Source organism: Malassezia japonica, chromosome 1, assembly GCF_029542785.1.
Source record: "Malassezia japonica chromosome 1, complete sequence".
Classification (NCBI taxonomy): Eukaryota; Fungi; Basidiomycota; class Malasseziomycetes; order Malasseziales; family Malasseziaceae; genus Malassezia; species Malassezia japonica.
In genome coordinates, this window is record NC_083370.1 from 1,813,077 (window position 1) to 1,837,443 (window position 24,367).

General features: G+C 62.1%; 10 protein-coding genes across 10 annotated transcripts; 3 read left to right on the forward strand and 7 right to left on the reverse strand.

Annotated features, from left to right (window-relative positions):
* Window positions 1-454: 454 nt before the first annotated feature.
* MJAP1_000979 (uncharacterized protein) lies at window positions 455-2,271 on the forward strand (the record flags this gene model as incomplete). Its single annotated transcript, XM_060264945.1, has 2 exons — window positions 455-795; window positions 906-2,271. 2 exons carry the CDS (start codon window positions 455-457, stop codon window positions 2,269-2,271), a joined length of 1,707 nt encoding a protein of 568 aa, XP_060120928.1.
* A 154-nt stretch (window positions 2,272-2,425) lies between these two features.
* MRS4 (Fe(2+) transporter) lies at window positions 2,426-3,504 on the reverse strand (the record flags this gene model as incomplete). The annotated part of the gene is made up of 4 exons (XM_060264946.1): window positions 2,426-2,476; window positions 2,502-2,950; window positions 2,988-3,267; window positions 3,316-3,504. 4 exons carry the CDS (start codon window positions 3,502-3,504, stop codon window positions 2,426-2,428), a joined length of 969 nt encoding a protein of 322 aa, XP_060120929.1.
* A 518-nt stretch (window positions 3,505-4,022) lies between these two features.
* Window positions 4,023-4,818, reverse strand: RPS18 (ribosomal 40S subunit protein S18B; the record flags this gene model as incomplete). The annotated part of the gene is made up of 3 exons (XM_060264947.1): window positions 4,023-4,314; window positions 4,591-4,713; window positions 4,769-4,818. The coding sequence occupies 3 exons, from the start codon at window positions 4,816-4,818 to the stop codon at window positions 4,023-4,025; spliced, it is 465 nt and encodes a 154-aa protein (XP_060120930.1).
* Window positions 4,819-5,691: 873 nt separating this feature from the next.
* PYC1 (pyruvate carboxylase) lies at window positions 5,692-9,286 on the forward strand (the record flags this gene model as incomplete). The annotated part of the gene is made up of 2 exons (XM_060264948.1): window positions 5,692-5,763; window positions 5,858-9,286. 2 exons carry the CDS (start codon window positions 5,692-5,694, stop codon window positions 9,284-9,286), a joined length of 3,501 nt encoding a protein of 1,166 aa, XP_060120931.1.
* A 52-nt stretch (window positions 9,287-9,338) lies between these two features.
* On the reverse strand, window positions 9,339-10,133 carry MJAP1_000983 (uncharacterized protein; the record flags this gene model as incomplete). The annotated part of the gene is made up of 1 exon (XM_060264949.1): window positions 9,339-10,133. The coding sequence occupies one exon, from the start codon at window positions 10,131-10,133 to the stop codon at window positions 9,339-9,341; it is 795 nt and encodes a 264-aa protein (XP_060120932.1).
* Window positions 10,134-10,291: 158 nt separating this feature from the next.
* Window positions 10,292-15,119, reverse strand: MJAP1_000984 (4-aminobutyrate--2-oxoglutarate transaminase; the record flags this gene model as incomplete). Its single annotated transcript, XM_060264950.1, has 3 exons — window positions 10,292-11,462; window positions 11,485-11,632; window positions 11,714-15,119. The coding sequence occupies 3 exons, from the start codon at window positions 15,117-15,119 to the stop codon at window positions 10,292-10,294; spliced, it is 4,725 nt and encodes a 1,574-aa protein (XP_060120933.1).
* A 591-nt stretch (window positions 15,120-15,710) lies between these two features.
* MJAP1_000985 (uncharacterized protein) lies at window positions 15,711-18,279 on the reverse strand (the record flags this gene model as incomplete). The annotated part of the gene is made up of 4 exons (XM_060264951.1): window positions 15,711-15,721; window positions 15,858-17,718; window positions 17,742-18,062; window positions 18,085-18,279. The coding sequence occupies 4 exons, from the start codon at window positions 18,277-18,279 to the stop codon at window positions 15,711-15,713; spliced, it is 2,388 nt and encodes a 795-aa protein (XP_060120934.1).
* Window positions 18,280-18,357: 78 nt separating this feature from the next.
* On the forward strand, window positions 18,358-21,431 carry MJAP1_000986 (uncharacterized protein; the record flags this gene model as incomplete). Its single annotated transcript, XM_060264952.1, has 3 exons — window positions 18,358-18,407; window positions 18,448-19,089; window positions 19,112-21,431. The coding sequence occupies 3 exons, from the start codon at window positions 18,358-18,360 to the stop codon at window positions 21,429-21,431; spliced, it is 3,012 nt and encodes a 1,003-aa protein (XP_060120935.1).
* A 47-nt stretch (window positions 21,432-21,478) lies between these two features.
* SFU1 (GATA type transcriptional activator of nitrogen-regulated proteins) lies at window positions 21,479-23,098 on the reverse strand (the record flags this gene model as incomplete). The annotated part of the gene is made up of 1 exon (XM_060264953.1): window positions 21,479-23,098. One exon carries the CDS (start codon window positions 23,096-23,098, stop codon window positions 21,479-21,481), a length of 1,620 nt encoding a protein of 539 aa, XP_060120936.1.
* An 851-nt stretch (window positions 23,099-23,949) lies between these two features.
* MJAP1_000988 (uncharacterized protein) lies at window positions 23,950-24,253 on the reverse strand (the record flags this gene model as incomplete). Its single annotated transcript, XM_060264954.1, has 2 exons — window positions 23,950-24,198; window positions 24,251-24,253. 2 exons carry the CDS (start codon window positions 24,251-24,253, stop codon window positions 23,950-23,952), a joined length of 252 nt encoding a protein of 83 aa, XP_060120937.1.
* Between the last annotated feature and the right edge of the window lie 114 nt (window positions 24,254-24,367).

Sequence of the window (24,367 nt, forward strand, 5' to 3'; positions counted from 1 at the left end):
CGCTAACCGACAGACCTTGACGTTCCGTGGCACGCTCACGCATGTGGCGCGGGAGGGGTGGATGCTCTCATTGCACGGCGACCCTTTTGTCCATACATGAGGATCTGCCTCTCGCTGCTACCCTACGGGTGGCAGTACGTTTCAATCTTTAGATCGGGCAGACAGTACCCTCCGGGGTACTGTCTGCCTACTCTTTTGCTCCGAAATGCTTACGTAATCATATGTCACAGCCACCGGCTCAAACAAAAGCCGATGCACGGAATTTCCACGTGCACAGGCCACCGGTGGAAGATTAACCCGCGCAGGCCGTGCATTGTTGGGGCGCGGTCAGCCGACCGGTAAGTCTGCCCCTATTTTACGCTCTGGCCTCTTGTAGCGTGCGACGATGAGCTCCGAGAAAAGTACTAGGCAGGGTGCTCCCCAGCCACTCATTTCCTTGCCTCCAGTCCCTACCATGCGTGAGGATATGGTGGATTCTGAGGACGAATTGAGCGCCTGGCGCGACCTCCAGTCGGGTGCCACGACGCCAAACGTTCAAGAGGCTGTGGAGAACCTGAAGCGCTCGCTGAGCTTTAGCACGCTGCACGAGATGTCTACCAACCCCTCGTCCGAGTTGCGTCGGAACCTGCAGAACAAGCTCTGGCGCCCCAAGGACGAGGAAGCGCGTCTCCCCAGCGACTGGGAGCGACTCATCGTGCACGTCGTCCGTGCGGGGGCGCGCGCGTTTATGCTTGCGTACGGTTTGCGTAGCAGCATTAGTGCTTTGATTGCGCTGATCAAGTCGCTTCGTTCTAGGTACGTGTATGGGCTAACATCAGGCGCAAATTCGATACCTTCGCGCTCAAAGAAGCCTTCATCGGCGAGGATACGATACGATTCGCGCTCATGTTCGGTCTTTGGTCGAGCTCGTACAAGTTTGTGAGCAACGCCCTTCGTCTCATGACCCCTATGCACAAGGGCTCGTCACCGAATGCGCTGTGTCGCTCCAAGACGGCGCCGGTGACGGGCTCTAGCCAGGATGGCCTCATGATGGGTGAGAAGCACCATCACAAGCACCACCACAAGCATGACCACAAGCATGACCATAAGCATGACAAGCACCAGAAGCATGCCAAGGCTCAGGACTCCTGGAAGCATCTGTCGAGCTACGACCCTCGTGTGCGTTACTGGCACCCGTACGTGGCCGGTGCCATCTCGTCGCTGGCGATGCTGGTCGAGCGCAAGAGCCTCGTCCAATCCTTTGGTCCTCAGCTCTTCCTGCGCGGTCTGGAGGGTTCCTACCGCTTTGCCCGCTCGTTGGGCTACATTGATATCCCCTACGGCTCCGTACTGGCATTTGGTATTGCCAACGCTGAGATCATTTCGGCATGGCTCAGCCGCCCTGACCACTTGTCGCGCGCGTACAAGCGCTGGATCGACAAGGCCAGTGAAATCCCCCTCACTACGCTGGACGTGTACCTTGATTCGGCGAACGGCACGGGTCCCAGCCCGTGGGACCTGGAGAAGCTGTTCGGCGGTCAGCTGCCGGAACCCATCAGCACCAGCCCGCTCAAGTATCCCGACATGCCCCCTACGAAGGATGCACCTATGGGCATTTCGGGTGACGTGGTCGCCAAAATGTATCGCTGGTTCGAGTCCGGTGACCTTACAAAGTTCCCCACCTGTGCACTTTCTCACCCTTGGACCACCAACCATGCGAAGGCGTCTGTGTTCAACTTCTGGAGTCGCTGGAAGTGGATCCTCCCCGTGTATCTCACGCTGTACTTTGTCCCCACCGTCTTTCTGCGTCCCAAGACGCTTCTGCGCTCGCCCAAGACGGCGCTGACGCGTGTCCTTACTGGCTCTGCGCGCTCTTCCGCTTTCCTGGCGGCGTACATCGTGATTGTCAAGAGCTTCTTCTGCTTCTTCGAGGGTGGTTCGGACATGATCCGCTACTCGCCTAGGCTGAGCAAGCTGCCGGGTGCCATGACCCTTTCGAACATCATGAAGAACGACAACATGAAGGTTGTGGCAGGTTTCTCCTCGTGCCTGTCGCTCTTTTTGGAACACAAGCACCGCCGCAGCGAGCTGACGGCCTACGTCATGCCCAAGGCGATGGAGGCGTACTGGGCTGCGGGCCGCGAGCGCGGCCTCCTGCCCCATGTGCCGTATGGCGACTTCCTGCTGGCTATGGTCAGTGTCTCGATGATCATGGGTGCGTACACGCACAACCCTACGAGTTTGTCGCGCCTTGTGCATCTGGTTATCTACCAGTTCATGGGCCGCAACTAAATAGGCTTATGGATCGTCACCCCTTATCCATCAACCGGTAGCTTCACTTTTTTTCATAGGTTTTTGGCGAGAAATCCTTGGAATAGGAACAGAGTACACACACGGATTCGATTCTCTACGGGGATATTTTGCATAGGGGCAATGCTCGATAAAATCAGTGGACATAGCCTTGATCCCGGAGCATGAAGCGGAAGCCTTCGTAGGACTGGGTCAGTCAATCGAATACGTACCAGCCAGCACAGGGCATTGGAGGGCATATGCGTAAAGATGCGCGGCGTCAGACCCCGCCAGAAACCACGGAGGCCCTCGCGTTGCTGGATAATCTTGAACGCCTGGATCATGCTTGTCGCATTCCGGATCTCCACGTCGGGGCTGCAGCCACGAGTCTGGAGTAGTGTCTTGGCGACATCGAGAGGCGTCGTCAGAGCAGCAGCAGCCGCACCGGCGAAACCACCGGCAAGAGCGTGCGACATGGGGGAGTACTTCTCCGAAGGGTTCAGCAGCTTCTTGGCCCACTCGTAGGTGGCAAACTGGATCGCAGTAAAGGGAACAGTCATGGTCAGCGTCGTGGGGTACGACACGTAGAAGGCACGCAGGCCTTCCGTCTTGTACAGCTCGCGGGCACATTGCCCGATAGAGCTAAAGTTATTGCCTTGCAGCTGCATGCGCTGCTTGATAACTGATAGGTTAGTATTTTAGTGTGGCACACGACATACCATCAAAGGGGTTCATGAAAGCGTCCGAGGTGATCGTCGCGGCAGCACCGGCAACACCCGTGCTCAGAATCTGCAGTCCTTCACGGTTACCGCCGGTGTGTTCCTTGACCAGCTCGTAAGTACCAAAGTAGAGCGCGTGCGCAGGGCCGGCGCCAAGAATCACCGAGGCGATGCCCTTCCAGAGGCCCTTGAAGCCCTCGACGGAGCTGATGCGGGTAAGCGCCTCGGTCATGCCAGAGTAGGTTGCGGCGGGCGAGGCGTTCAGGACTTGCATACGGGTCTGCATTATCGTGTCAGCATCCATTCAAAACAAGGTTGGAATACATACGCGAACAAGGTCCACCGGGAACATGACAGCGTGCTCCGTGATACCTGCGAGCGAGCCAGCGATCATGTTAATATGAAGGGGGTAGTTCTCTCCGAGGCCCTCGTAGTCAATCTCGGCGTCCATAATGGCCGAGATAGGTGCAGCCGGAGCTGTAGGCGACGGGGGCGGAGGTTGGACTTCGATCGTCATCGTTGGAAAATAGGGTAGCGGAAAAATCTAGAGTGGTGGCTTGATGCTTCAAGAAGGCTGCTTTGCTTGTCCAAAGAGAGCTCTAGGGTGTGTCTATGAGCGTACTCCTACTTCAACGGTGGACGAAGCAAGGAGCAACGAAAAGCGGCAGATCAGAAGCTCCGCGAACTTCAGCTGCAGTGTGACTAATCTTCCCTAGGGCCTCCGCTCAAATTTTCCACTGCTGCGCCCGTCTGCAGCTACGCCAGACTCGGTGCGATCGCGATAACTACGAGGCAAAACCATCCCTGGAGAATCGGATACATTTTACCCGTTGAAAGTAGAGGGCAGACTATAGACCGCTCACTACCTTACATGGCAAAAGGGCGCCCATGTACGAAAAAAGACCCGAATGCCTTTTGACGTAGCAAAAGCCGCACGACAAGAGATCGATCGATGTCGTGCACCCACGCACGGTATAGAAATATGCGAGGCAATGACGGAAGCGACAAGTGCCGCCCCCCTTTTGGGGTGATCATTTACTTCTTCTTGTTGGCAACGGTGCGACCGCGGCGACCAGTCGTACGCGTGTGCTGACCACGGGCACGCAGGTTCCAGTAGTGACGGAGACCACGGTGGATACGCATCTTCTTCATGCGCTCAATGTCGTCACGAAGCTTAGCCTCAACACCGTTGGAGAGCACCTGCGAGTCCTTACCAGTGGTGATGTCCTTCTGCCGGTTAAGGAACCAGTTGGGGATCTTGAACTCAGCCGGGGCCTGGAGGATGTTGACAATGCGCTCAAGCTCATCCGAGTTAAGCTCACCAGCACTGTAAGGTCAGCATCATGTTCATGGGGTGGAAGAGGCCAGCAAAGTGTGTAACGAAAAAAGGAAGACGAGCAGCAACTCTTGTGAAACAGATGACAAACTATCACGATGTGGTGCAGCAACCGTGTGCACAGTGCAAGCATCGCACAGCATGATGAGTTTTCGCAAGAAGGTCACAAAGACGCCTCCGCCAGTCGTTCGGTGAGCAAAAAGCTGCTGTCTCGCATTCCTCCTTTGCGCTCACATGCACGCATTCGACCTCTCGTATCCAACGTACCGCTTGTTCAGGTCGACATCAGCCTTCTTGCAGACGATGTTCGAGTAGCGGCGACCCACACCCTTGATCTCGGTCAGGGCGTACATGATCTTCCGCTTGCCGTCAACGTTAGTGTTGAGCAGACTGTGACGGTCAGTATACTGTCCCATACAGTGCGCTTCGGCGCGCGTATACATACCGAAGGATGTGAGCGAACTGCTGCGAAGGGTCAGGCGGCACGAGAGACATGGTGACGGTTGGTGAACTGGACAGGCAGGCGAGGCACTTCCCAAGCCAGCGCGGCGCTCTGCGAAGTCTCGCAAAGTGTCACGTGTATGACTAGACAGTCGTGGGAAAATATATGCACGTGATATCAACGGCCATAACACGTCAGCGCGTGGCGCGTGCCACGCGTGTGGCGGAAACCTGTATTTAAGGCCGGTGCTGTCCAAAACCGTTCCCCATCTTTCTGCATGGACAGGCGCTACGGTCACTGAGGTACCTACCGAGACGTAGCTATTTGCTTATCGCAAACAAAACGAACCTACTCGTCTGATACGTTTTATACGAATCAGCAATTTTTCTCTTTGTGATGGTTCTGCCAACAAGGTAGATGCGCGGTGATCATGGCGCATGGGCGCCGATCCTTGTCATCTTCTTGGTCACGCCCCCATAGTTGTACAGTGTATGGTTTGCAATTGTATTTTAGGAAGAGACAAGCACTTCATGAAAATGGGCGATTATGGCATGCGATGATGCTTGGCATCCGTGGCAGTGCGTCCTCGCACGTACCATACGCCTTAGCATTGCTACTACTCACTGCCTACGTCCTCGACACCGACCGGCACGGGGATTTATGTGTGTGATTTTGGCGGCTGTGTGTGGAGATTGTCCTGGCGTTTCTGCTGCAGGTCGGCCCACTGTGCATGCCACGCGGGGCGGCACCGCCAATCGCAACGGTCCCTTTGAGTGCGCACGGCCAGTTTCGGCTACTGGATTTGCGGCAGCATATCGTTGCACGTAGGCCGGCTAATCCGTCCACGCGACTTGTGCTTACCCTCGATCTGAGGTATCCAACGGCGCGCCCAACTCTCCGCGGCGTGTTAGCATTTGTGTTCAAGAATGGGAGAGAGTACACAAGTACACGTTAAGGCGGATGCCGCATCGAACGTCGACGTCCCCACGGTCGAGTCGGTGCGCAATGGTCTCCGAAGCAAGTCGGGTGTTCCGCTTCGCCGGCTAATGGTTGCGAACCGTGGTGTAAGTTGCTTGTATGCTAACAGCTTAGGAAATTGCCATTCGTATCTTCCGCACGGCGCACGAGCTCGGTCTCCAGACGGTGGCTATCTACAGCCATGAGGACCGCATGTCGGCGCACCGCTACAAGGCGGACTACGCCTTCCAGGTCGGCAAGGACCTGTCGCCCGTGGCTGCCTACCTGGCCATTGATGATATTGTGCGTATCGCGAAGGAAAACAAGGTCGACATGATCCACCCCGGCTACGGCTTCCTCTCGGAAAACCCCGAGTTCGCGCGTAAGGTCGAGGAGGCGGGTATCGCCTTCATTGGTCCGCGCCCGGAGACGATCGACGGACTGGGTGACAAGACCAAGGCCCGTGACCTTGCGCGCGAGGCCAAGGTGCCGATTGTCCCAGGTACGCCGGGCCCGATCGCCAGCTACGAGGCCGCGGAGCCTTTTATCAAGGAAGTCGGCTTCCCTGTGATCATCAAAGCTGCCATGGGCGGTGGTGGCCGTGGTATGCGTGTCGTGCGCAACATGGAGGACTTCCGTGAGTCCTTTGAGCGCGCCGTGTCCGAGGCGCGCTCGGCGTTTGGTGACCCCACGGTCTTCATCGAGCGCTTCCTGGACAGGCCGCGTCACATTGAGGTGCAGCTCCTCGCCGATGGCGACAACCACTGCATCCACCTGTTCGAGCGTGACTGCTCCGTGCAGCGCCGTCACCAAAAAGTGGTCGAAATTGCCCCGGCGAGCAACCTCCCGGACAATGTGCGCCAGTCGATCCTCGCTGACGCCGTGAACCTCGCCAACACGGCCAACTACCGCAATGCCGGTACGGCCGAGTTCCTGGTCGACCAGCAGAACCGTCATTACTTTATCGAGATCAACCCCCGTCTCCAGGTGGAACACACGATCACCGAAGAGGTGACGGGTATCGATATTGTCCAGTCCCAGATCCTGATTGCGGCGGGTCGTACGCTGGCTGACCTGGACCTCACGCAGGACTCGATTCGCCCCCGCGGCACTGCCATCCAGTGCCGTATCACCACGGAGGACCCCGAGGCAAACTTCCAGCCGGACACGGGCCGCATCGAGGTGTACCGCGCTGCGGGCGGAAACGGTGTGCGTCTGGATGCTGGCTCTGGATTTGCCGGTGCGCAGATTACGCCGCACTACGACTCGCTGCTGGTCAAGGTGACTTGCCGTGGCCCGAGCTACGAGCTGGCGCGCCGCAAGATGATCCGTGCACTGATTGAATTCCGTATCCGCGGTGTGAAAACGAACATTCCCTACCTGATCAGCCTTTTGACGCATCCCTACTTTGTCGAGTCGCGCACTTGGACGACGATGATCGACGACACCCCGGAGCTCTTCAACATGATTCTCTCGCAAAACCGTGCTCAAAAGGTGCTTACCTACCTCGGCGACCTGCTCGTCAACGGTAGCTCGATCGCTGGCCAAGTGGGCGAGCCGGGCCTGCGCACCGAGATCCCCATTCCTACCATCTTTGACGCGGAGGGCAACCCGGTGGACACCTCGGAGCCTGCGCTCAAGGGCTGGCGCAACATCATTGTGAACGAGGGCCCCGAGGCCTTTGCCAAGGCGGTGCGTGCTTACAAGGGCACTCTCATTATGGACACCACCTGGCGCGATGCGCACCAGAGTCTGTTTGCGACGCGTCTGCGCACGGTCGACATGGTGAACATTGCCAAGGAGACGAGCCATGCGCTGCAGAACGCTTTTGCGCTCGAGTGCTGGGGTGGTGCGACATTCGACGTGGCGATGCGCTTCCTGTACGAGGACCCCTGGGAGCGCCTGCGTACGCTGCGCAAGTACGTGCCCAACATTCCCTTCCAGGCGCTGATCCGTGGCGCGAACGCCGTGGGCTACACGTCCTACCCCGACAATGCCATCTACGAGTTCAGCAAGCGTGCGGTGGAAAACGGTCTAGACATTTTCCGTGTCTTTGACTCGCTTAATTCGTTCGAATCGCTCCAGCTGGGCATGAACGCCGCCAAGGTGGCCGGTGGTGTTGTCGAAGGTACCGTGTGCTACACGGGTGACGTCGCGAACCCCAAGCGCCACCCCAAATACACGCTGGACTACTACATGGACCTGGTCGACAAGCTGGTGGGCACCGGTGACCTGCACGTCCTGGGTATCAAGGACATGGCGGGTCTCCTGAAGCCCGCCTCGGCGCGCCTGCTCATCGGCACGATCCGTGAAAAGTACCCCGACCTGCCGATTCACGTGCACTCGCACGACACGGCCGGCATTGCCGTCTCGAGCATGCTCGCCTGCGCTGAGGCCGGTGCCGACGTGGTCGACTGTGCGATCGACTCCATGTCGGGTCTGACGTCGCAGCCGTCGATGGGTGCGATTGTCAGCTCGCTGGAGCAGACGGGTCTCGGCACGGGCATTTCGCACGAGGCCATCCAGAACCTCAACCTGTACTGGTCGCAGGTCCGCACGCTGTACCAGTGCTTTGAGGCGAACGTCAAGGCCTCGGACTCGTCCGTCTTTGACCACGAGATGCCGGGTGGACAATACACGAACCTCATGTTCCAGTCCCAGCAGCTCGGTCTTGGTGCGCAGTGGAACGAGATCAAAAACGCGTACATGGAGGCCAACATGCTCTGTGGTGACATTGTCAAGGTGACGCCCTCTTCCAAGGTCGTCGGTGACCTTGCGCAGTTCATGGTCGCCAACAAGCTGAACGGCAAGGATGTCGAGGAACGCGCTTCGTCGCTCGACTTCCCCGTGTCGGTCATCGAGTACTTCCAGGGCTTTTTGGGCACGCCTCCAGGTGGCTTCCCCGAGCCGCTGCGTACCAACATCATCCGCAACAAGGAGCGTGTGGATGGTCGCCGCGGTGCTCAGCTCGAGCCGCTCGACTTTGCCAAGATCCGTGCGGATCTCGAGAAGCAGTTCAAGCGCCCCATGTCGGAGAGCGACGCGGTGAGCTGGGCCATGTACCCCAAGGTCTTTGAAGAGTTCCAGAACTTTGTGTCGGAGCACGGCGACCTAAGCCGCATGGCCACGCGCGACTTCCTCGGCAAGCCCGAGGCCGGCAAGGAGATCCAAGTCACTGTCGAGGACGGCAAGGTGCTCATCATCAAGCTCCTGTCGATGAGCCCGCTGGACGAGGAGACCGGTACGCGCGAGGTGTTCTTTGAGCTTAACGCCGAGCCCCGTGCGATCACGGTCCAGGACCGCAGCGCAAACGTCCAGACGGTTCAGCATGAGAAGGCGTCCAGCGAGCCCGGCAGCGTCGGCTCGCCGCTCGCCGGTGTCGTGGTCGAGATCCGCGCCAAGGAAGGCGAGGCAGTCAAGGCCGGCGACCCCCTCTTTGTGATGAGTGCTATGAAGATGGAGACCGTGGTTTCGGCCCCGGTCGACGGCAAGATCAAGCGCGTGGCCGTGTCTGCGAACGACTCCTTGTCGCAGGGCGATCTGATGTGCGAAATTGCCGAATAGTCTGTATAGTCCTAAGTTCTGATCTATGACTTGTCTCGCGGGTATAAAGTCCTTACAAGACAACCAAGGCCGCTAGGAGCACAGCCAGCGCGCTTCCGAGCAAAAGGGTCGTGAGCGATGTGCATTTGGTATCAAGGCAGAGCGGGCGCATGCGCACAGCAGCGTTCTGAACGTTGGTGTTGGGGAACGCGACGTTGGTCAACGTGTGGGTATCTTGCGACTGCCGCACCCGCTGAATCTCGCCGCGCACAGGCGTAAAAGTCGTCTGCGCCTGCGCAGTGGTATTGAACGTGGAAAAGATCGTCGTGCCTTGCGTCGTCATCCGCTGGTACTGGCAGTAGCCGTCCTTGCCGAGCCCTTGCGAGTACCGACACTTGACGTTGAACTGCCCTGTGATGGTGCCATTTCCGTCGTCAAGGTCGGCAGTGCGCAGGATGTTGACGAGGTAGGCCTCGGTCGGGCCTTCGTACAGGTACGTCGTTTTCGGCCCGTCGCCCTCGCCCGGCTTGCCGGTGACCAGCGCATAGACCGTCGACTCGGGGTAGTAGCCTGGGCCATAGTAGTACAAGGACGTTTCGCCGTCCGGATTCACGACACCCTTGAGGTCAGGTATGTACACCGCCGCAGTCGGGAGCGTGGAGAGGGGCACGGACCGTGTGATGCGCCGCTCCAGCGCAGGCGCCGTCGGCGCGATGTGTGGCGCGGCCGAGCGCTGGGCGGGCGTCACAGCCGAGGCCGGGGGCGCCAGACCTGCTGCCGGCGTCGCCTGGGCACTGGAGAGGGCTGCCACCTGTGCAGCCGCTAGGAAGAGTGCAATGACAGGGAACACAATGTGCCACAGTCCCATCGCGATAGCCGCTCAGTGTAACACGCAGTGGAGAGGAAAAACGCTTGCTAGCCTACCGGGTGCTGACTACTAGATGTTACTAATAGGACGCGGTGGAGGAAGCGCGCCTCCACGCGACGCGAAAGCGCACGGTCTTGGCAGAGGCTAGGGTCCTCGGACTACAAAGCGCCGAGCTCCTTGGCAGCCTCCTCGATGCTCTCATCCAGGATCTTGATGGCATCCGCAAGCTCCGACTCAGAGATCGTGAGCGGCGGGATGGTGCGCACCACGTCAAAGATGCTCGTCGTGAGCAGCAGCATGTGACGCTTCAGGCACGCCTTGGCCACGAGCGCGTTCACCGGCTGCTTTTCCGAGGGCGACTTGAACTGGATACCAATCATTAGGCCACGTCCGCGGATATCCTCGATGAGCTTGCCGTGTGGCTTGCCCTGGATCACTTGCAGGCCGTCGAGCAGCTGCTTGCTGCGCGCGGCCACGTTTTCGAGAATCTTTTCCTCGGTAAACGCCTTGACCACCGCCTGGCCGGCCGCGCACGCCACGGCGTTGCCTGCATAGGTGCCGCCGAGCGAGCCCGGGGGCGGCTTCGACATGTACTCCTTTTTGCCGACGACCGCGCTGAGGGGGTAGCCGTTCGAGATGCCCTTGGCAATGAGCATCAGATCCGGCACGACGCCCGACTCTTCAATGGCAAACATGGTACCCGTGCGGCCAAAGCCCGACTGGATCTCGTCGGCGACAAAAAGAATGTTGTGCTCGTCGCAAATCTCACGCACGCCCTTCAGGAACGAGGGTGGGGCGGGAACGTATCCGCCCTCGCCGAGCACCGTCTCGACAAAGATCGCGGCCGTGTCGCTCGGCGCGGTCTCTTGCTTGAGGAGCATGCGCAGGCGCTTGAGCGAGTAGTCGACCATCTCCTCCGTCGGCGTGCTGGCCGGGAGGCACAGCTGCGAGTAGTACGGAAAGTCGGTCGTGTACACGCCCGGCATCTGCGGCCCGGTGCCCTGCGAGTACTGCGTTTTGCTGCGGGTGAGCGCCGCGGCGCCGGCCGTGCGCCCGTGGTACGAGCCCTGGACGACGATAATGTGCTGGCGCTTGGTCACGGTGCGCGCGATCTTGATCGCGCCCTCGGCGGCCTCCGAGCCAGTGTTCGAGAGGAAGAAGGTGTCGAGCTCCTTGAACGGCATCACAGTGAGCAGGCCACGGATCAGGTCAATCTGCGGCTTGCTCAGACCAATGTTCACCTGCGCATGGGTGATCTTGGCGCACTGCTCCTGCGCCGCCTTGGTCACGCCGGGGTGGCAATGGCCGAGGTTAACGACGCCGATGCCCCTGCGTTAGTGGCGCGACGTACGAAGTAAAATCGAGCAGCTTCACGCCCTCATCGGTCGTGACATAGCTTCCTTTGCCCTCCTCAAACACATAGGTCGACGAGCGGCCGATACCCGAGGTGATGTGCTCCAGGCCAAACTGCGCCTCTGCGTTCGTCGTCATGGTCAGAGCTTAAACGACAGCACGTGGCACGGGCCGAAAACGAGTGCACGGGCCATTAAAGTACAGCTACAGGCAGGGATCCTACGGACCGCGCGCCCAGGCAAGGCGAGAAGGACTGGCGTTGGCATAGGCCATAGGCATCTCGGGCCCTTTCAGGTCCGAATGCCCGGCCTCAGGCCATGATACATAAAAGGATTCAGGGGGAGGCGCGTAGCCTGGCATGTAGGCCGTGTTGTACGGCCCCAGACCAGGCACGGTCGGCTGCGTGATCGGCGCAGGGCGCAATGGCGCCCGGCGGGGAGGCGAGGCAGGCGACGGCGAGACGCTCGGCGGGCCATACGCACGCGCATCACCACCACTCGCGAGATACATGTGCATGTTGTAGTCGGCAATGTCGTGGAGCGAGCGCACCAACGGCGCTTGGGGCGCCCGCGGCGCCAGGCCTGAAGGCTTCGGCGGCGAGGAGCGCTCGAGCGTCGGGGCGTACTGGTAGCCTGGGACGTCGCGCCACGCGCGCTGCGCCCCCTGCGACGTGTCTTGTGCAAAGGACTGGAGCGGGCTCGTCGCCGGCGAGCTGGCGCTGTCGGTGAGCACCGGCATCGGCGCCTGGCCGACGCTGCTCGAGGGGTGTTGTGCAGGGGCCGCACGCAGCGGCGTGCCGCTCATGTCGGCACGCAGCGTACGCGACGCACGCGTCGTCTTGGGGCGCTTGAACGAGACGTCCATCGACTCGTCGGCGGCCGACACAGGCGACTCCTCGAGCGCACCCTGGCGCTTCTTGCGGCCGCGCTCGTCGCGCGACGGCGAGCGCAGCACACCAGCAGGCGCCGAGTGCGACGGCTTAAACGTGCGCTGGCTCGTTTCGGTGCGTGCCACGTTCGGCTGGTACACGCCGTTCTGGAAGCGCGCCTCGTGGCCGGGGACGATCGCCCACCAGCCGCCCTTGCCGGGAATACTCGACTCGCGCTCGAGCTTGACAAAGCTCTTGTTCAGGCTGAGGTTGTGCCGGATGCTGTTTTGCCAGCCGCGGTCGCCACGCTCGTAGTAAGGGTAGACGGAGCTGATCCACAAGTAAATCTCCGCAAGGCTGAGGCGCGCGTCGGACGATGAGAGGATCGCCTGGCCAATGAGGCCGGCGTACGACACCGACGACGGCTTTGCCTTGCTGCTGCCGTGGCCGGGCGGAAGGCGGAAGTAGCGCGGCTCTGGCTCGTGCTCGAGCGTGCCCGAGTCGATCGCCGCCTGCAGCTCCTCCGAGATGAGCTTCACGACGCGGCTCCCGTCCGGCTTGTCCCACTCGGTCTGGTTTGCGTCATGGGACGGCAGCGGCTCGGAAAAGACGGAGTGGATCGCAGGCGCAGCAGCGTCCGGCTCCGCGTCGCCGGCAAAGACGTCGTCGCCGTGCGTCGGCGTCATGGCAGCGAGCGCTGACGACGAGCGGAGCATGGCGCTCTTGCGCCGCGGCAGGCGCGCACGCATCGAACGGCTGCGCCCGTCAGCCTCCTCGGACGCGGGCGAGGCGGGCGACATGACCGGCTCCTCGTCCGAGCCACACGACTCGGGCACGAGCCACGGCGCGGGCCCCGTCGTCTGGGGATGGAAGAGGTCGGCGGGGCTCACGGTATCCGTGCGCCGGAACGGCGTCTTGTCCCACGCCTGCATCGGCGCATCGTACACCGGCGCCATGCGGTGCACGAGATCGAGACGCCCAGCCACCGACGCGCTGAGCTTGCTCGGGCTCTCGTGGCGCAGCGCCGGGCGCGTGCGTGCCGCGCTGCGCTGCGTCAGAGGACTCGTGATGTGCGTGCGCAGCGGCTTGGTCGGCGACTCGTTCGAGAGCGCCGTGCGCTGCTGCGGCGACTTGCCCGGGAAGGAGTCGATGCACAGCAGGCGCCCTGGTGAGGGCCCCGCATGGCTCAGGCACGAGTCCTCAAACGGCAGGTGCGACAGCGGCGTCGAGGTGTACATCATGTGGCTGCGTGACGCTGACGCGGGCCCCATCGCGCTCGTGTTTGCCGTCCAGTCGCCCGAGGCGGATGGCGAGCTGCCAATATTCGCGAGGCCGGCGTTGCTCATGAGCCGGCCCTGGTGCGACCACGGGGTGAGCATGTTCGGCGAGAACATGGAAGTGATCGACGCAGAGCGGTAGTGGGAGTAGCCGAGGTTGTAGCCGGGCGAGTATCGCATCGGCGTGATCTGTGCACCCAAGTCCAGCTTGGTCAGCGGCGTGGCGGACGCGCTCGGCGTCGCGCGCTCGCGGCCCGTGGCCCGCGTCGGAGAATCGGTGCGGCCCTCGGCGTGCTCGGGCGAAATGTCCTGGATGACAAAGTCGTACTGCTCCGTAACGCACGCGTTGCCGCGCAGCGGCGTCGTCACCTCTTGCGTCCACCGCACGTTCATGCTGCGTTGGCGCACATGGCCGCTCCGGCGCTCGGGCGCCTCAGACGAGACGTCGGCAAAGTGCGACGTGGAGCTCGTGTCGGCGTCGTGCGACGTCTCGGCATGCTCGTCGTCGGTCACGTCGCGCGCGCGCGCTTTGGCCTCGCGCCGCATGCGCCGGGGGCTTGTCTTGCTCATCATGATGCGGTCGAGCAGGCTCATGCTCTTCATGCACGCGTTCAGATTTTCCGTGTTGGACGAGGTGCGCCGGTAGGGACGTGGCCCCCAGCCCGGCGCCTCTTGCTCGACAAACACGCCCGAGTCGTCGGCAACCGCAGCCGAGTCCTCGCTCTTGGGGTCCACATCGCCCTCGCGCGGCGCAAGCCACAGCTTGCCTGCATTGTCCATGCGCGCCATGCGGTTCAGCACGTTGATCTCGGGGCTCGCCGGCGAAGTAGGACTCGCCGGCGCATCGGACGGCGCGCGGATCGATACGGGCGTGCTGCTGCGCACAATGTCGTTGCCCTCGTTGTGTGGCGTCAAAGGCTCGAGGGGCATCGTGTCGCTCGCGACCGAGCTCGCGCGGATGGTCCGCGCAGGCGAGTGTGGCTCGGCGGTCGACATGGACTCGGCGTGGGGCGAACTTTCCCGAGCAAGCTTGCTTTCCAGCATCATTTGCTTTTCCAGGACGCGGCGGCGGCGGGCACGTCGCCGCCGCTTCTCTTCTGCGCTGCCGACTTCGTCGAGCGAGATGCGTGTGCGGCCCTCTTCGTTCGGCGCCGACATGGGGCGCACGACGGCAGTAAAGAAGCTCAGCTGGCCGCTTGTGGTGCGCAGCCAGCGAGAGAGGGTCGGCGTCGCGGCGGCGTTTGCCGCGTTTTTGGAGCCGGACGCAATGTCGGACTCGGCAGGGGAGGCGCACCGCTCGACGACCGGGGGGCGCGGCTCGTCGTCGGGTGTGTCGGTCGAGCAGACGCTTGGCCCTGGCGACGCGGCCGGCACGCGCTCGGCCTTGAGGAATGCAGTCACTCCGGCGCGTGTCCGTTCGTAGTCGGCGCGCGTTAGGCGCAGGCCGAGCGCCTGCGCGCGCGCGAGAAAGTCGTCGGCGTCTGCCATAGGCGCAGGTGTAGATGGTGCGGGAGCAGCGGCTGCATGCGCGTCGCTCGCCGCTCCTTTGTGTTCCGAGTCGAGAGTCATGATAAGGCGGTGCAACGTTGGCGCGTGGCGCGCTCAGCAGCGGATGGCCACGAGCACAAAGAAGCGCAGCGGCTCACTCACTATGTCGTGCCCAGATCCACGCACGTCTGTCGACGTATCGCACAAGGGGACAGACACACGCTCGCACGCAAACGCGGTAAAGAGTCGGGAGCGTCTGCGCAAAGAACGGCGACGAGGACGGGCGCGTCTCGACGCGCAAAAGCCGCGCGCCGTGCGCTCCACACGGTGCGCCCCTCTGGTTGGGCTGGCGCGCGTCGCGACGCGCCCGTCCGCCGCGTGCCGTGCGTACACGCGCTGGGCACGTGGCAAAAAGTGTGCGTTGCAGGTGAGGAAGCGCGCGCTTCAGGTCATGGCGGGGATGTATGCGCGCGCACAGGGCGGGCGACTACGTCATACGACACAGCCTGCCCAATGGGCCATTTCATGCCGCACGCGGGGGCGGCCAAGTGCGTGCGGGGAAGTCAGGCTACGTAGTGGTACACATTGCGGTCATCGGCGCGCTGATGCAGGGACGACGCGGTGCGGGAAAATGAAAGGTCCGGTGTCAGTAACTGTGCGTCTGGGCCGTGCAACGTACCTCGAGGAATTCTGTAACAAGCGCAGGCACGCGCGTGGTCAGTCGTGGGCAAAACGTACCTCGCTCCAGTAGCGCTTCAATCCGTTTTTTAATTAGTGTAGGCGTGGGCTGGAAGCGGGGGAGGAGTTGGCGCACCACCTCGTTCACCAGCTCGTTGTGCGCGAGCGTCTTGCGGTTCTTCATCACACGCACGATGCACGCGTCCACCTGGTTCTTGCGCTCCTCCTCGACCTTGGCCGTGGTCTCTTTGCGCTCCGTAGGTGTCTCGACCTTGGCGGCAACCTGGGCGATCTTGATGCGCGCGAGCGGACACGTAAAGTCGGCGTTGAAAGAGAAGCGATCGGTCGGGAGCACGTCGCGGCCGCGCGGCTCTTTGCGCAGCACCTTGTACTTGGCGCACGCGAGACTCTGCAGCGTGCGCTGCAGGTCGCCGTCGGGCATGTTGGTACTCGACTTGATCTCGTCATAGGTAAGCGACGCGTCGTCCGGCACATGCTCAAAGAGGAGCAGGACAATCGTCGCGTAGGTCGACAGCACCAGCTCGTGCGCCCGCGCACGGAAACGCACCCGGACGTCTGCCGAGCCGAGGCTGGGCTGCCATGTCAAGACACGGCCTTGGTACTTGACGCCATAATAGTTCTCGAACGCTTTGCACCCCTCGGTGAGCTGCGCGGGGAGAATGCACTGCTCCTGGGGCGCGCTGATCGGCCAATAGATCGCAGTGAGGACATTGACGTTCATCTGGAAAGGAAGAACCAGCTGCTTCTTATCCAGGTCCTTGTGGAAGGCGGCGAGGACCTCTTGCGAGAGGCGCATGTCGTTGAGCATGCCTTGCAACTTTTGCACGTAGCCATGGCCGCACTCGACCTTGAACTTGGCAATCATGCCGCGCTCGGCGTCGTCCGAGACCGAGCGGCCATGCAGCAGACGCCGCGTGAGGTGCAGCTTGTAGTACCGCTCGAACATGTCTTTTTCGTGCACAAAGCGGAAAATCGTAATCGTCTTGACTAGCACGCCTTCGATCTCCTCGTCCGACATGCCTTTCGCGCCCTTCTTCAGATGCTCGTCGATAAAGAGCGAGATGAACTCGGGCGCACGCACATTCATGTTGATGAACGAGTCAAACGCCTCGTTGATCGCTGCCTCGCACGACTTGTCGCCTTGGAAGCTGGTATAGAGCACTTGGTCAAACTGTGTCTTGAATGCAAGCACCTCGTTCACCCACGCAATCGCGAGCTCGGCCGTGGGCACCGGCGTGCCTTCGCCCGTCTTGGCCGCACGCGCCGACTCGTTGATCGCAAGGCCGCGCGTCGTTGCGTACTCACGCAGCGCCTTGTTCAGCGCCACAAGGCCGGTCGGCACCACACGGACCAGACGGTACATGCGGTCCAAATCGCCGCGCCGGTCAGCCTCGAGCAGCGCCACGAGGCCGCCGTCGGGCATCGCAATCACCGCGTCCAGGTGGTCGGTAAGCAGATGCCGCTCGAGCGTCGTGCGCAGCACAGGCAGCGTCGCACTGCTCAGGCACGCCGCGACACGCGCCTCTTCCTCGGCGAGGCGACGCTCGACCTGCTCGAGGTAGTACGTCGCCTGGCCGGTGGCCAGCAGCCGCAGCGACTCGGCGCGGTAGTATTCGGCAGTGGTCGCGAGAAAGACCGGCTCAAAGTCGTGCTCGTACACCGTCGGACGCGGCGTCTGTGGCGTAGGATGCGATAGGGCAAGCAGCATATCCGCCGTGCTCTTGAGCGTGCGCCGCTCGACCGAGGCACCCTGGCGCTCACAAAAGACCTGGCGCAGGAGCGTCACGACCAAATTCGCCGACACCGGGACGCGCTTCGAGCGGACGACCGTGTCGCGGAACAGGTCGAGGCCCAGGTCCCAGATCGGCTGCTCGTTGCGGTTCGCAACATACACGCGGTCCTGGCGTAAGTCAAGGCACGTACCACGTATTTGAGCACGTCGCGCAGCTTGCCCATGCACGAGCAGTGGTCGTCCCACACGGCGGTTAGCGTGCTGAGGAAGCGCTCGCCCGCAGGAATCCCCGCAAGGATCGATGCAGTCCCAGGGCTATCAGGGAGCAGGCCAAGCACCGGCGCAATCTCGGCATCGCGCCCTTTGCCCTTTTGCTCGAGCACGTCTTGGGCGCTCTGCGCAGACGCCGCGTCGAGCGGAAAGAGTGGCACGAGCTGCTCGCTGCACTCGCGCATTAGGTGCTCTTCGACCTGCTTCCGCACACCGGCATACAGCATATCGCCTTGTTGATTCTGCGTGAGCACAGACACCTACCAAAATCAGGTTGTACGCGTAGCGGTAGTGCTCCTCGTAGCTCAGCTTCGAAATATTGTGTTTCTGGATTTGTGTGATGGCCATCGATAACCGTGCCCACACCTCGTCAGTGGACACGGTGAGACCATGCCGGCGCGGCGCACGCAGCTTCTGGTTGCGCACGCCGAGGCGGCGCGACTGCCCCGCACCGCTCATCGAAGCTGGATGCAACGCGCCCGTCACGTGCGTACGTGTGTTGTTCTGGCTGGGCTCGTAGTGTCTTTGCGTGGACGCATGGATGCCGCGGGGCGGCAGTACATGGGAATCGCGGCGTACACGGCTGTGTGCGCCGCTGTACGCTCCCGAGGTACATCGTGCGGTAAGTGCACTATCGGAGTTTGTGGCACGCCATGACGCCGTGCCCCGCCTCCTCCAGCGGCAGCTGCCGCGCGAGGCATGCGAGGAGCGGAACCTGGGTGCGCTGCTCGATTGTGCGCTTTCGATCCTGTGGCACAGTCAGAGCGTGCCGCGCAATACGTTTGTAGAGCAGCTGTGCAGGCGCGCAGTGCCCGACTTGCGCGAGCTCAGCCAGCACGCGCTGAGCGAGCGCGACTTTACCTCGTTGTCCACGCTGCAGCATGGCGCGACGGGCACCGTGGAAGTGGTGCGCTGCAAGTTTGACCGTCATCTGTACGTCCTCAAGAGCATCTTGAAGGGTGTCGCACGCCGCGAGTCCTATCGCTTCTCTCCGGTGTTTGAAAGTCAGCTGCTGGGCTTTGCATCGGACGAGCCATACACACCCAAGCTCCACGCCGCCTTCCAGGGACCGGGGTCGGTGCACATTGTCATGGAATATTTTCCGGCGGGCGACCTCGACTCGCTCCTGCGCGCCGCCGCCGAGGCGGGGTCGGGCTACCCGGGCAAGAGCACCCAGGGCGGCCTGCTCCAGGAGGACTGGGTCGTGCGGTACGCCGCCGATATGGTCGCCGCGATCGGATGGCTGCACCGGCTCCAGTTTGTGCATCGGTACGTCGAACGACTAACGCAGCGACATCAAGCCAAGCAACTTTCTCTTGCACAGCTCGGGGCGCCTCAAGCTGTGCGACTTTGCGACCTGCGCGCCCTTTGCGCAGTTTGGCGAGGAACGGCGCGTGCTGGCATTCTATACACAGCGCCCAGCGGGCACCTGTGACTATATCGCGCCGGAAATTCTCAAATGCGAGGAGCAGCGCATCCTCTCCGAGTGCCCGTCGCCGCCGAGCACCTCGCTGCCGGGCTTCCTCGAGACGCCGGCGCCCGACGCGCTCATCCCGGGCGCGTACGGGCCGGGGGTCGATTGGTGGAGCCTAGGCGTGGTGCTCTACGAGATGGTGTTTGGCAAGCCGCCGTTCTGGGCACCGATGCCGGCTGACGTCTACGCCAAGATTGCGAGCCACGAGCAGCACTTTGCCATGGACTCGAACGTGCCGTGCTCCGCTGCGCTGCGTGCTCTGATTGCCGCGCTGGTGTGCAGCTCGCCGCAGCGGCTTGGCCAGCACGCCACCGAGCAGGTGCAGCACCATGCCGTCTTTTCGCACGTCCCGTGGGACGCACTCGATACGTACGCTGTGCCCTTTGTCCCGTCGCATGCTGCGGCGCACCAGGCAGACGCAAGCGGCCTCATGCCGTCTGTGCTGCACAGCCCGCTGCTCACGCCCCCGCTGAACGGGGGCGAGTCGGTGTCGATGGACACCCCCCCGAGCTTCTCGCAAATGTACCAGGGGCCGCTGGAACTCTTTCCTACGTTTCCCGACTCGTTGGACGCGATCCATACGCCGGCAGCCGCATCGCACCCGCCGCACTTGCTCGAGGCGTCGCCAGCCGACTCGTGGCCGTCGAGCGCCGAGTCTACGCCGAATCACACGTCTCAGGACCGCGACGCGGGCTGGAATGAGATTGATACCCACTTCCAAGGCTTCAGCTTGGTGCCGAATTCCAACGCCTTTGCGGCCGATGGCGAGAGCGAGCCGGCCCAGGAGGTGCAGAGCGCCTCGCCGAGCACCCAGCCGCTCGCCTCGACACCGATGACCAAGCCAAGCGGCCGCCCGCCCGTGTCGCCGCCCGGTTGGCAGGCCTCGCCGCCGGACGCGCAGCCCTCTCTGCAGCGCCGCGCGGTACAGACCGCGCTGCGCATCCGCAACGGGCCCAACGAGATTCACACTCCCTTCCGCCTACCGTCGCTTGGCCCGCCTGTCGAGCCAGTGTCGCCCTATCCTTTCCCGCTGGCGAGCGGTGCACGCGCGCCGGTCATCGCGACGCCCGGCTTCTCGCTCTCGCCCGAGATTGCGATGAAAACGCCGGCCGGTGCGTACGAGACGATGGGCTCCGATTCGCGTCACTCGGGTGGTAGTACATGGAAGCGTAACCTGTCGGAGCGCCAGGCGTGGACCGAGATGATGGACGCTGTCCAGCGCAGCGCACGCAAGCTCGATGCGGGCCACTTCCGGCCCGAGACCAGCCTGCGGAGCCTCGCCGAGGAAGAGGAAGAGTCGCTTCCCCCGCTGCCGAGCCAAAGCAGTATTTCGTCGCGGCGGCCGTCGCTCCGTGTGCACTCCCCGACGCTGCTCGAGCAAGAATCGCCCGAGAAACGCCCGGCGCCCGCGTTGCGCACCGCTGCCTCTTGCTTTGATCTGCGGCGGCGTATGCTCCCGCTCGAGACGTCGGTCAACGCGAACCAGCTCGAGACCAGTCCGCAAGAGCGGCCGATGCTGCGCACGCGCCGCAGCACGCGGCAGCTGCTCCTCGATGCACAAGTGACCTCGACACCGACCCGCAGCGCATCGCGAATCTTTTCCTTGCCGTCGCCGCAAAAGGCGATGCTGGATTCGCGCACCACGTCGAGCCCGCCCCGCCGGCGCACGCTCAAGGGAAGCGCCTCTGTGCGTGATTTCCGCGAGGTGATCCGGCAGGAAAAGACCCTCCCGACGCTGCCCGACGCTTCGCCGCCGCCCGCCCAGCGCATGCGGGCGCAGCGCGACGAGCAGAACGTGTGGCCGCCGATGGACTCGCACCGCACTCTGTCCGAGTACCGCCGTGGCCTCGCGCACGGCCGCAGCCCTGCGCCGCGCGCCGAGCCGGGCGCCGAGGACGCGTTTGGGCGCGCGGCGAGCCTGCAGCGGCCCACGCTCCGGAGCTGGGACCGCGCCGCACGTCGCATGCAGAGCTCGCTCGGTCTGTCGAGTGTTTATCGCCAAGGGAACACGGACGCCTCGAAAGAGAACGTGCTGCAGCGCATGACGACCGAGCACCGCGATATCCAGCGCTCGGTGACCAGCCTGGAGCGCGAGCTTAAAGACCTCAAGCACCGTGTGGACCATGTAGAATTATAATTATGTCTATGCATCGCATATCACCCAACAGGACGCTGGGCGTGGTGTCATTGCATCCGCGGCTCGCGCGCGCGCCACACGGGCGAGTGGGCGCCGGAGGTGGCCCGCAGGTCGGGCACATCCGAGGGATGCTTTTGCTCCGCCATCATCGCAGGAGAATAAGTGGGCCGGGTTTCCCGCCGGTCATAGGGCACGTCCGCACGGACGCGCGCAGCATGGTGCGCCTCGGACTCGCCTTTGCTATTGCTCATCCCCATCTCGGGCGGCGGAGTGGCGCGCATGCGTGGGGGGGCATAGCGCGCGCGTCGTACATCGCCCAGCGCGAGCTCGGCACGTTCCAGCAGCTCGTCAATGCGGCTGCGTGCCATGTACAAATCGTCACGCAGTCGCTCCAGCTCCGACAGGCGGACGGGGTTGCCGTAGGGTATCGCGCCAGGAGCATACGAGCTCGAGACGGGGTGCATGCGGCTGTGCATGCCCATCGAAGTATGGCCGCTCACGCGCGCATCGTGCGCCATGGCACTTGCATAATCGGCGTCGGGCGGCGTGCGACGCTCAGCGTGCATCGAGGGCCCAGCAGCACTGCCATAGGACCACGCATCGCCGTGCTTTCCATGCGCGCTGTCGTCCATCTCGCTGCTCATAGAAAAGGGTGGGGTATTCGGAGTGTCCATACGCGCAGTAAACGCGGGCGAAGCCGACATCGGGCGCACCGACGGCGGCTCGGGGCGGGGCGGCTTGCCCCAGCGCGTCGTGCCGACTTCCATAAGGACCATGGCCGCTTCGCGATCACGCTCGGCGCGCGCGTAAACGTTGGCATCGTCCGCGCACTGGGCTTTGGCACGCACCGCAGGCGGCGCACTCGACGAGGTGGCTGGCGCAGCGCGCGCATTCGGGGCGGGCGTGGCAGACTGGTTCCCGTTCCCGTTCGATGTTCCACCCATCAGGCGCTTGCGCCGTTTGATAACTGTCTTGCGCATACCGATTGGGCGGTGCGTACCGTGCAATTTGTGGTACAGGCCACATGCATTGCAAATGTTATTCCCGTCTTCATCGCGGCGCCAGAGTGGTGTAGTGGTGGTTTGGCAGTTTGCGCAGCGCAACGCTTCGATGGCGGGGCGTGCGTTTGCATCTTGCTTCTCGGGCGAGGCCGTGCCGGCGCTCTTCCCCGGAGCGGCCGCCGCCGGCGGTGGAGAAGTGGGGGTGCCGGCCGACGTCTCGGTCGCCACGGCATCGGTCGCCACGGCATCGGCCATAGCGGCATCATCGGATGATGCGGACTGCGTCATGACGTTGTTGTAGGTCGGGCAGCCATTGCAGCTCGACGTGCCACCCATTCCATTGCACAGGCCGTCACCAGGGCACGAGCCGGCGGGGGGATGGTCAGTGGCGCCACTGCACTTGCCCGTGGGTTCTTTCGTGGTGCTAGGAGAGTGATGGCGCTTCTTCAGAGGCGGCTCCTCCGAGTGCGCAGGGGGCGAGCCGTCTTCGCTCGAAGCCGAGCTCTGGTATTTCTTTACATCGTGCGACCAGATCGGCGCCCTCTTATCGTGCGACGGGCGCTGGATGGCCACAGCCTCGTGGCCATTGGACTGGACAATCGGCGAGAGCGCATCGCCTTCCTGGGGGTAATCCGATTTAGAGGGAATGTCATATCGCTGCGACATTCCGTCGTGACCGGCGGCCAACATGGAGTTCTGCTGCACACCAGATATAGCCATCGCTAGGCAATAACGAGGCTGAGATCGTATAAATCGGGACCGATTAGAGAAACCAAGCGGATCACGTTAGCAAGGATATGCTGTGCGATGGCAGGGTGCACAAGCTGAGCTAGGTAGGGGAGAGGCTAGGATGCAAAAACGCCTAGGCTCTCCAAGCAGGGCAAAGGTGAATCACGTTTGCAAAAGACAATTGCCCGCTAGGATCGTACAGATAGCCGCTGTGCTGGGGCTCTGCGATTTTTTAGTTTGGATACGCCGTGATAAGGAAAGGACAACGATATCGGAAGCAGTTTTTGCTCATCACATCAGCTGTTCCACGCGTGCTGATTTAAGCACCCGCCCGATAGTAGATATGGAAAACGGCCGTCAAAAATAGCCCTGGCGCTGATTGGGTTTGGGCCGATTTGTTGGTCATGATTATCGCACCACGCCGAGTAAAAAGCACACAACATTCACCCAGTCCCACCACATAACGCCACAACTGCCCCACACTGGCCACGTGCGGGATGCTGGGCTCGGCAGCATAGCGCGAGCTATCACGGAGGATCGTAATCCATCTACGTCCGCGCACACTCAATCTCCAAACGACCTGTATAGATACTTTACGCTATAGATGATAGTGCAAAGGATATTTCGCAGAACGATTCTTCTGCAGGCTCGCGGAAGACACTAGTTCTCCTGCCTCCCGCAACGCGAGACGTTGCACCAATTAGGAAGAGACATTGAGGCATACGGCCAATGTCAACACCGCAGAAAGGACCGCACATAGGCATCCATGGGGACTAGAAATAGCCCACTTAGACGCGGTTGCGGTTCTCACGCTCAGCCTGCTTGATACGCTCCTCGAGCGTCTTAGACTTGTGCACCTGCGAGGCAGTCAGGCGGTCACGGTCAGCGGTCGCGCTAGCGTTGTCCGAGTAGCGCATGCCGTCAGCGACCGAACCCTGGTACGAGGAAGTGGTGCGCTGCAGCTCGTTGCCACCGCGGTTGGTGTCGGTGCGGCTGAGCTTCTTGTCGTTACCACCGAGAGAAGAGAAGCAAGATCCCTAAAAAGGTTAGCATCCGTTTGTGCGCGGGCCAAGTTAACCCCACACGTACCATATTGATTACGAGGTCGCAAAAATAGATAGGCAAGGTGCGGTGCCACCCGTCCTGGCGGAATTTGCCCAGCCACTCCCCGGATGCATTGCCTCGTGGCACCTGCATAAGGGCTCG